This window comes from Anguilla anguilla, chromosome 5 (assembly GCF_013347855.1).
Source record: "Anguilla anguilla isolate fAngAng1 chromosome 5, fAngAng1.pri, whole genome shotgun sequence".
In the NCBI taxonomy this organism is placed as follows: domain Eukaryota; kingdom Metazoa; phylum Chordata; class Actinopteri; order Anguilliformes; family Anguillidae; genus Anguilla; species Anguilla anguilla.
Genome location: NC_049205.1, coordinates 63,088,225 through 63,099,490, shown reverse-complemented (window position 1 = coordinate 63,099,490; position 11,266 = coordinate 63,088,225). Strand labels below are relative to the sequence as shown.

Sequence of the window (11,266 nt, the reverse complement as noted above, 5' to 3'; positions counted from 1 at the left end):
TGGGTCAGAAGCGGTGAGAATGTAGAGCTAAGGAAGGCCACAGAAGCGGTGAGAATGTAGAGCTAAGGAGGCCACAGGAGCAGTGAGAATGTAGAGCTAAGGAAGGCCACAGAAGCGGTGAGAATGTAGAGCTAAGGAGGCCACAGGAGCAGTGAGAATGTAGAGCTAAGGAAGGCCACAGAAGAGGTGAGAATGTAGAGCTAAGGAAGGCCACAGGAGCAGTGAGAATGTAGAGCCAAGGAAGGCCAGAGAAGAGGTGAGAATGTAGAGCTAAGGAAGGCCAGAGAAGAGGTGAGAATGTAGAGCTAAGGAAGGCCACGGAAGAGGTGAGAATGTAAAGCTAAGGAAGGTGACAGGAGCAGTGAGAATGTAGAGCCAAGGAAGGCCAGAGAAGAGGTGAGAATGTAGAGCTAAGGAAGGCCACAGAAGAGGTGAGAATGTAGAGCTAAGGAAGGCCACGGAAGAGGTGAGAATGTAAAGCTAAGGAAAGCCACAGGAGCAGTGAGAATGTAGAGCTAAGGAAGGCCACAGAAGAGGTGAGAATGTAGAGCTAAGGAAGGCCACAGAAGAGGTGAGAATTTAGAGCTAAGGAAGGCCACAGGAGTGGTGAGAATGTAGAGCTAAGGAAGGCCACAGAAGAGGTGAGAATGTAGAGCTAAGGAAGGCCACAGAAGAGGTGAGAATGTAGAGCTAAGGAAGGCCACAGGAGTGGTGAGAATGTAGAGCTAAGGAAGGCCACAGGAGAGGTGAGAATGTAGAGCTAAGGAAGGCCACAGAAGAGGTGAGAATGTAGAGCTAAGGAAGGCCACAGAAGCAGGTTGGAGTCTGCGGTTCTGACCTGCGGTGTCGGTGGGACAGGTGAGTGTGCAGGGGCCGCTCCGGGTCAGAGTGGATCTCACTGTCATCGTCCTCTTCCTCCTCAGACTCCTCATTCTCATCCGAGTGGAGGTCCTGAATTATCGACCGCAGGGGGTCCAACACTGAGAGAGAAAGAGAAAGAGAAAGAGAAAGCGAGAGAGAGAGAGGGATTTTTAAAAAACCCTTTGTGAAATAGTTCAAAAAGAGAAATTACAGAACTTCCGAAAAAATTGTTTTAAAAAACCAACAACAAAAAAAAACTTTTTATTGAATATTTTTGAATGGTGAGGCCTAGTATGCTGTTACCTAAAATGAATGCTCTTCAGTTAATGTGATTCCATTTCTAGCATAAGCCCTGTAGAAGAGTTTCACAGCATAGCAGCATACGTGCCCTGCAAGGAGTAATAATCACTGTATTCAGCATCTTAAATGCTTGAAGAGCATTCTGTACTGTGAATGTAAAATTGCGCTTTTAATCTCAAATTCTGAACTGAAATGAGCATCCCACAGTAAAATGGAAAATCGTCTCTGACAGAGGACATTTAACTCCAATGGAGAGAGACTGCTCCCTGCGGGGTTCATATAAACCCTGTTAGAGCTGATTTAAAGCTGAGGTTTTACAGCGCAGTGGAGCGGACTCTCAGGGTAGTGAGCGTGGCATTATGGGAATGAACCCATTCGATGTGAATATCGCTTTACACAGAGCAACTCCCCCAACGGGAACGGAACGCAACTGTTCACATTCCAGAAACATCTCACGCCCTGCAGAGCTGCACAGCTGCTGACTGAGGCTTAATTCTGCGGCAATCTCAGAGTAGAGGAGATCTATGATCATCCATCCATCCATTATCTATACCTGCTAAATCCATCCATTATCTAACCCGCTAAATCCATTATCTAACCCGCTTAATAAATCCATTATCTATACCCGCTTGTTGCATCCATTATCTATACCCGCTAAATCCATCCATTATCAAACCTGCTTAATCCATCCATTATCTAACCCGCTTAATACATCCATTATCTATACCCGCTAAATCCATCCATTATCAAACCTGCTTAATCCATCCATCTAACCCGCTTAATCCATCCATTATCTAACCCTCTTATTCTACCCATTATCTAACCCTCTTATTCCATCAAAAATCTATACCCACTTAATGTAGCCATTATCTAACCTGTGTGCACCCTGAAATGGACTGGTAACCTGCCCAGGGTATATTCCTGACTTTCACCCAATGGACGCTGGGATAGGCTCCAGCACCTCCACAGGACCCTGACCAGCAATAAGCAAGTTAGATAATGGATGGATGAGTCTAGGCCATGGACAGGGAATGATGAATAGGAAGTACACAGCAATATATTGTAAATATAATGACAAACATATTTCACAGCAGTGTGATGTAGTGCAGTATCTGAAAGCAGCAGTAATTTGTATATTTGCCCGTACACTGCACATTCATGTGGAGAAGAAATACAGAGGAATAAAATATCCTCACAGAAACAGAATACCCTAAAAGGGCATTCGGGGGGCAGGGTGAGTTACCCACCTTGGCGTTTCTGAGGGGGGGTCAAGCTGGATTTGGAGCTGCAGCTGGAACTGGCTGGGCTAGGCTGCTCTGACTGGGGGGGGGAGAAAGAAACAAGTTAAAATACACAGCACCCCTGATGCGCTGCTTTTGCCTCTTCACTGAAGGGAACCTGGCGTTCTGGAACATTCCGGCACACAGGCTCGGACATACGTTCTTTCTGATTTTTTGAGCAACTGGCAGGCAATCAAACAGAATGGGAAAGTGACAGCTGACAGAACAGGGAGAGAAGCTGAGGCTTCATTATGAGTGAGCTGATAAAGAGTTTGCTCTGCTACTTTGAGAAGGATGGGCGTGCCACTATCTGGAACAATGCTGCAACGTTCTCACAGCATCACTTGTGTGAATGTTACGGGTCTGCACCGTGCATGATCTTAATACAGAAGGTGAGCACTTATGGAGACAAGCGTAAAGAGGTATGACAACAACAGCAACAACAAAACCTACATACACTGTCTTAATAAGCAATTCTGTAAATACACCTCCAACACATTCAAAGCCACTGACCCCCATGCCCCCCCCCCCTCCTCTGTACAGGGGGACATCGCTGTCGGGAAGGGGAGGGCGGGGCGGGGCGTCGCCATGGTAACGGGGGTGATAAAAGCCCCCGGGGCATTAAATCACCGGGCGGACGGGCGGGCGGCGCTCCGCGGCAGGCGGGCGGGCCGATCGGAGGACCGGCGCCGAATTCTCCGGCTCATAAACCCGGGTCATTATCTCCCCGGGCCGTCTCTGCGCAGGTGGCTCTGACGGGGTTAACTGCCCCCCCCCACCCCATCATAAATCACCCCCCCCCCCCCCCAAACCCGCCTCCCTACAGCACAGCGTGCCCACCTCCACAGAAAGGGCCCCGCCCCTACTCTGCCCAGGGGCCAGCTGTGGCTCCGCCCCTTAACACATCTGTAGCCTTCAGCCCATCCCCCCAAACACCCCCCCCACCCCAGAATGAATGCACATCCAGCTAAAACAGCTGCCATACAGCACTTAGCAACTCTCTCATCTGAGCCCATCCTTGTGTTTCGCAGGGGAGAACATACCCTTTCGATTGCTTAATACGAGACGGTGATTGACAGCTCACTGTAGGTCCACCCATCATAAAATACATGAAACCTCATCGTGCTGTCACTACATATCAGGTAAGAGATTTATGCAGAAGCAGGTAAGTTTTTTTATTTTTACAAGGATGATTACCCAATACCTGCTAAATACCAATGACTTCCTCAGTACCATTAACCATCACAGTCAAAGAACCTGTGCAATTACAGCTATTTTGTATTTTAAATGTCATATGATAAAGATATGCACGCTTTTTTTGTTCAAATTTATGAAGAGGATAAATGCTGCCATTTCTCTTTAGTACATCTTTCCTAAACACCAGCGCTGGAGGTCTTGCAGGGTGTACATTCTGTGTGTGGACGTTCACCCCAAGCTCACTTCCGATTGGCAGCCCACAAAACAGATGCACCACTGATTGGTTAAAAGGTAAAATGTTACATTGGACACTTAGCAATAAAGAAGGATCTCCAAATGAGAAAAACCAACGTGTGAGAACTTTATTGGCTTCAAGAACAAAAAACAAATTAATTTAAAATCTCAATGGAATTAAATAGGTTTGATCACATAACATTGGTTATTTATGAATGGCTATTAAAGAATGAAGACATGATTGAACAGGGTCTTAAAGAAAGAAACTTCCTTTAGTGCCTGTCACTTCCCCAATCACATCCCACCTCTCCATATAAGGAAATGGCCTGAGAGGGAGGGATTAGACAGATGTCAATCAATTTTGCTCAGCAAGGGACCGGGTAAAAACTATGATTAATGCTCTTCAGTAGAAAAAAAAAACTCAACATTTCTGCCCAACAGTGGCAAATTAATATCCAAGAGAAGCACAGTTTCCCAAAAAAGTCGTGATGCGATTGGAGCATTAGTGCAAAAAAAAAAAAATTCAAAAATGTGCTTTAATTCCACTGCGAACCAAATGATCAAAAAAATAAATAAATTCAACCGACCCCACAGCCGCACAACACCTCCGTACAGCGTTTCCTTAACCACTTCCAACCAGGGGAATAATTCACACCACAGCGGGCTGAATGAATTAATGCACGTCTTGGTGATGCTGTTGGTGCTTGTAGATATAAATGGCTTATGGAAGACATTTGACTGACAGGGTGAAAACAACCTGCATGGGGGGGGGGGGCGGGATGAAATGAGCCAAAAATCCCTCTGTTTCACACAGAGTAAGATGGATGAGCGACACCGCATTCATAATCAGGTCTGCATTCTTCACTCATTTATGTTGAAAATTGCAGAGCAGTTCAGTGAGATGAAAGAAAACTTGTTTAATTCGTTCAAACGCCAAAGCCAAGAGCGCAAAAAAAGAAAAGAAAAAAGACCTCCTTATCTGAGCTTTAAAAAGTTATACGGGGTCTTTTAAGGAGGCCATAAGCAGGTTGTAAATGGCTCTGTGTGAGCAGCAGACATTATTTTCCCAAAGGGTGGGGGGGTTGGGGGGACCCCATCGCCCCCCAGGCCCCAAACCCAGAGCCTCTCTAATTGAGCAGTGTCGTGAAAGCGAAAGGACTCTTTAGAAAGCCCCTCCCGGCTCGCAAGTCTGCGTCGCGCGTGAAACTCAGACGCCTCCCCACAAAACCTCGCTGTGGAGCCGCTCACTGCCCCCGCGAGGGGCAGCTCTGTGGGGCATTTAACTGCCGCATCGCAGGCGGGGGGTAAAATTCCAAAGGGTAAAAAAAAAAAGAGAAAGCCGTCCCCAACAAACGGCTATTAAAAGCTAATCCCTCCTGGCGGGGGCCGGGGTAGGAAATCTGAACGGGCTCTTTTACGGTAATCCCAATTAATTTGTTTGCATTCCTCCCAGATGATCCGGCAGAGGGATGCAGCCGGAATTCTGCGGAATTCTGGCACGGAACGCCGCTCTGTTTCAGTTCCCTTTGATTAAGAATAAAAATAAAAAATAAAAAAATAATAAAAACTAAAATACATTCTAAATTCTGCAGCATAAAAGTTAATTTAATAAAGGACAGGCTTGTTTATGACCTTTTCAGTTTAGAACCAAAACCTTAAAAAACATGCAATCTGCCAGGGAACTGTATATGAAAAGGACTGTATTCAGGCTGTCTACCCAAACAAAGCGACAGGCTGACTTCTACAGACATGCTGCTGGCTGATGTGTGTGTGCTTATGACTGAGGCTCTAAGACTGAAACTTCAGCGTGAAAAGCAGAGACCTGGGGAACCTTTTATCTCATAGCTGCCCACACATAAATGCAACATATATACACACTCACACACACTCACACACTCTCACACACTCTCACACACTCTCACACACTCTCACACACACACACACACACACACACACACACACACAGACAGGCACACACACACAGACAGGCACACAGTCCCAACCGTATTCCATGCTTCTGAGGGAAGCCTTAGACGAGGAGGCACACATGCAGACCTGATGGTTTTAAAGGGTTCAGGAGAGAATGCACACGGTCACCGGTCTTAGCTTCTCCTCAAGGCTGTTTACCGTCCATTTGCCTGTCTGGACAAAGAGCTGACACCGAACGCACAATGAGGGTGCCCCCCCCCCGACCCCCACCTCCACAAAGCAAAGTAACGCAGGGCAAAAACCTCTGCCCATATATGGATTTCCGGATCAGAGGAGAATTTCTCTATGAGGAAAATTAATGCAGTGTCACATGCAGGAACCCTCCCTGTCACAGACTGTGATTTAAGCTGACGTTTAAAACTCGGGACGTTTTTATCCGGACACATTTCACTCTTAAGTGGCACTGGATCCACTGCATTCCGTTTCTGCTTTCCAACCGAAATAATTATTTAGCTAACAGATAACTGAGATAACATAAAGCTATAACATAACATATATGGCATAAAATGAATCCCGTCCCAGTAGCACCGGGTAAGACTACACACATTCCTTCGCCACTCAGATACTTCCGCTGTTTGGTTTGAGGAGAGGTTTCTTGCAGTTGGTGACCTCGACACACCGTCTGGTGCATCTGAGGGGTTTCTCACAGCGGCAAACATGGATTTTAATTTTAGGTCTTATTTGCTTAGCAGATGCTCTAATCCAGTAAGACTCGCATAAGCATATATAGGCTATATATACATATTTCTATATATTTTTTTTAACATATTATATATTTATGCAGCTGGAAAAGTACTTCAGGCTTAATACTCCGATCAGAGTACAAAGCCCCTCAGGAGACTGAACCCTGCAACCTCCTAGTGCAAGGTCCCGCTCCCCAGCGACTGACAACACATTGCGCTTGTTTTAATGCAGTTATCGGGTTCATTAAAACGAACTAAAACCACATTGTCTTCTTGTCAGCGCTAACAAAAAAACAGGACCAAGAGAAACTAAAGCCCTCTTCTTCCTATGATGGTGGCAGCCAAAAGGAAGAGCGCAGATTCTGATTGGTTGCCGGCCGTATCTACGCCGCGTGATTGGTTGCCGTCCGTATCTCCGGTGCGTGATTGGCTGTCAGGCTGCCGCAGCCCCATTCAGACGGCAGTAAATCTCAGAGTGCTGCAGTGATTTACGGCCCTTGTCTCCCCTGACTGAAGCCCGGCGGGGCGGGGAGGGGGGCAGTCATCTTTTAGGGCCCAATAAACAGGCTTCAGGAGTGGCCGGGCCCCACCAGGCTGCTCTATTCAATTTACAGACGGGGGTGTGGGGGGGGGGGGGCTCTTACGGGAACAGACACAATCTCAAACTGAGCTGACGGGAGGGGGGGGGGGGGTGGGATGGGGGTTGGGGGGTGCAGCCAAAAACCTGAGGTGTCAAAAGTGTCGACCCTGCATCCCCCCCCAGCACAGAGTCGGCACCCCTGATTTCTGAAGTGATTAGGATTCCATATGTCTCTCCGGAGAGACCCCACGCTGGGGTCCCACACACGTTAGCCCTGGGGGGGGGGGGGCATACCTGACCGCCCAGGTAAAACTCACTCCCCCACGATGCAGGAAGGCTGGGCTGCCTGAGAGTCTGTGGGAGGGAGCTGGGCTTGTGCTCGTAAGGCTGAGGGGTCAAGGGTCAAAGGTCAAGTCCTAGTTGCGTGCAGCGGGCCTGCTGGCTGGGCCTGGCATCTGGGAATTATGGGCAGGGAGCTGGGTTTGGGCTTGTGTGTGGTAGGTTTTAGGGTCAAACCCCAGGTTGGGATGTCTGTGTGTGTGGGGTCGGGGGAAAAAACCTGCACACACCATACATGGAGGGCAGAAATGTGAGCGTCTCTAAGGTTAGCAACAAATGTTCCAAACAGGAATAAAACAGAAAATAGCAGAACAAAACTCTACATGTTAATACACTCAGTTTTTTACTCACTAAGCCATCCTAGGTCCTGTTCTTAAGAGCTTAAAAGCTCCACCAGTAACGAAACCATCAGAGCCAGCGCTTCCTCTGTCTGCTCCCACTGTAGAGAGTTACTGCTGAAAACAAACTGAGAGCAGCAGAAGCACTGCACTGGGGCATCCACAGAATACCACTCAGCACTGAACACTGAACACAGAGCACAGGGAACCTAGCACAAAGCACTTAGCACAGAGCACTGACCATAGAGCACAGGGCACCTAGCACAGAGTACTGAACACTGAGCACAGGGCACTCAACACAGAGCACTGAACACTGAACACAAAGCACAGAGCACAGGGCACTCAACACAGAGCACTGAACACAGATCACAAAGCACTGAGCACACAGCTCATAGCCATTACCCATGGTGCACCTTGGGGGGCCTGCGGAGGCCGAGCTGAGAGCCAGTAAGAGTGGACGGGTGAACACGACCGGCCTGTGTGTGAGGCGTGTGTGTAGCCTGTGTGAGGTGTGTGTGAGGCGTGTGTGTAGCCTGTGTGAGGTGTGTGTGAGGTGTGTGTGTAGCCTGTGTGTGAGGTGTGTGTGTAGCCTGTGTGTGTAGCCTGTGTGTAGCCTGTGTGAGGTGTGTGTGTAGCCTGTGTGTGGTGTGTGTGTAGCCTGTGTGTAGCCTGTGTGTGAGGTGTGTGTGTAGCCTGTGTGTGAGGTGTGTGTGTAGCCTGAGTGAGGTGTGTGTGTAGCCTGAGTGAGGTGTGTGTGAGGTGTGTGTGTAGCCTGTGTGTGAGGTGTGTGTGTAGCCTGTGTGTAGCCTGTGTGAGGTGTGTGTGTAGCCTGTGTGTGGTGTGTGTGTAGCCTGTGTGAGGCGTGTGTGTAGCCTGTGTGAGGTGTGTGTGTTGCCTGTGTGAGGTGTGTGTATAGCCTGTGTGAGGCGTGTGTGCGGTGTGTGTGTAGCCTGTGTGTAGCCTGTGTGAGGTGTGTGTGAGGCGAGGAGGGTGTCTCTCTCCCCACCTCCCCGACGGCGGGAGATTAAAGGGGAACCCTCAGGCATTCCCTGGCCTCTTTATACCGCCCTGGTCCTGAGCCCTAAAACCATAAATCTGCCCCCCCCCCCTGCTTTCTCTCCCCCCCCAGCCCCAATAAAAGAGCCGGCGGCTGCCTTTGTGTGAGGTTTCTGAAGTCAGAGGGAGCGGGGGGGGCAGACCCCCTCTGGTGCTTTTCGGAGGGAGCCCCGTGCTCTTTTAACGTCCCGACACGGAACCCGCGGCATTTCCGACTTCACGCCGCGTAAATCACCCGCCAAAGGGCGTCCGTCGCCCACAGCAGCGCCACGCACGTTTCTGCCGGGGGGGGGGGGCTCAAACCGCAGCCCTTCTGCTTCTCAGTGAGTTTCAACACCTTCGTATGCGTAATTTACACCACTGGAAACGCTAAAGGCTAAAGGCTAAAGGCTAAGGCGATTGCCCACCGCGCTTTCATGGGCTACACCAGCAGCTGCTCGACAGGAAACCACAAAAACCTGAAGGTACTCTGGGTCTCCAGGACTGGAGTTAAACCTGCAGACACTCTGGGTCTCCAGGACTGGAGTTAAACCTGCAGATACTCTGGGTCTCCAGGACTGGAGTTAAACCTGCAGACACTCTGGGTCTCCAGGACTGGAGTTAAACCTGCAGATACTCTGGGTCTCCAGGACTGGAGTTAAACCTGCAGACACTCTGGGTCTCCAGGACTGGAGTTAAACCTGCAGATACTCTGGGTCTCCAGGACTGGAGTTAAACCTGCAGACACTCTGGGTCTCCAGGACTGGAGTTAAACCTGCAGATACTCTGGGTCTCCAGGACTGGAGTTTTGAGATCCCTGCTTTCCATAAATGAAGATATGGGACGGTACGAGCGGACCAGCTAAATCTGCTCGAGCTACAAGAATCAATGCGAAGAGATATTTTTGTTTTATCTCAAAGGACACATCTCCGCAAGCTGAGGCTGTTTCCATCCATGACGTCGGGATTCATCAGGGGGTCCTTGAAGGTGCTGTAGGGGGTCCCTGGCCAGACTTGATATGTATTGACTATATAGATTTTGGAAAATATTTCCTTTTTTAAAAAATAGAACCCTTTTCAACTCATGATAGCAGTCCGCCTGGATGCCTTTGAGCCTGGGTAGGGGGGTCCCATGATCAGAAAAGGTTGAAAGTCCCCTGGCCTATAAGACTAAAATAACTTACTCTAAGGCCTAACAGGTCAAGCTGAATTTGTGTCGATGGAGAAGTCAGTTGCCTGTCAAACACACACGGCACTGAAGGATACCCTCATCACCTCTCAGCCTCTCTCAGACCACGGTAACAGGAAGCAGTCGAGGCAGGGGCGGGACAGACACCCCTTTGAAGTTTTACGGGCTTCCTGTACGGAAGGCAGACAGTAAAACCTGAATGCAATCCCAGGAAGTCCTGCAGCTCTATGGCCGCTGTGTCCAATATGCTAATAGGCAGACGATTATGATGTCATAATAATGGAAGATGATGTCATAATTGTGCTCCACTGAACCTCCCCTTCCTACTACAATAAAGCAGCTGTTACCCCCCCCCCCCCCCCATAATGCACTAGGCCTAGTGAGGAGGTGTGTGAGCACCATTATGACAGAGAGAAGGAGATTGGGGGGGGGGGGGCAATACCAGTTCTCACCATGACCGAAATAGACTAACAACAGGCCAAATGACTGTAGGAAAAAAAACTTTTTCTTGCTTTTAATTAAGTGAAAGTTAAGGACAAATGTTGACGGAATCCCAGCTATTGTCCGTGAAACCTTTGAGACGCTGGTGAAATGCCTGATGGGAACTGTAGTACGACAAGATTCGATGCAGATTAAAGATCATCTACACGTTACAAGCAACCGCTCTCACCTCGTACTTGGGGGAAGCGTTGTCGTCTGTGTCGGAGTCGTTGGGGTCCACCAGGTCCTGGAACGGGGGCAGGGAGGGGACCGCCCTGCTCCTCTCCGCCAGGTCGCCCCCGCCCCCGCCCCCCTCCGTATGCTCGGCCGGACGGGCCTGCCTCCTCTCCTTCAGGAGCCGCGCGTCCGAGTGGTGTTGCCGCGGCGACGAGTCCGAGGGCTCCTTCCTGCTCTGCTTGGCGGGGTGATGGTGGGCGGCGTCGGCGGCGGGCCTCTTGGCGCCAGCCTTGGCGTTGGCCTGCGGCGGCGCCTCCGGGCGGCCCTCCCGGGTCACGGCCTTGGGCTCCTTGAAGCCGGTCTTGGGCCAGCCGTCCCGCTGCGGCTGGCCCTCTTTGGGCTGGCGGGACGGGTCTTTGGGCGGTCTCTGGGGCTCCCTGGGCGGGGCTCTGAAGGCACTCTTTGGCTCTCGGGCGTCTCTGGGGGGTCGTTCGCGGTGCTCCGCCGCAGGCTTCGCCGTGGAGACGCCGCCGCTGCCGGAGCTGAGCGTGCTCCTGGACCCCTCCTGCAGAGAGAGGCAAAGCA

The 11,266-nt window shown here is 50.0% G+C and overlaps 1 protein-coding gene across 1 annotated transcript in view; it reads right to left on the bottom strand.

Annotated features, from left to right (window-relative positions):
* LOC118226918 (protein AF-9-like) overlaps positions 1-11,266 on the bottom strand; it is a 41,292-nt gene that overhangs the window by 7,488 nt on the left and 22,538 nt on the right. The window contains exons 7-9 of the mRNA XM_035416916.1: positions 10,695-11,246; positions 2,409-2,481; positions 839-980 (exon numbers count right to left, since the gene is read on the bottom strand). Of these exons, the coding sequence (XP_035272807.1) occupies positions 839-980; positions 2,409-2,481; positions 10,695-11,246 (767 nt within the window). The remainder of the gene's footprint in view (positions 1-838; positions 981-2,408; positions 2,482-10,694; positions 11,247-11,266) is intronic.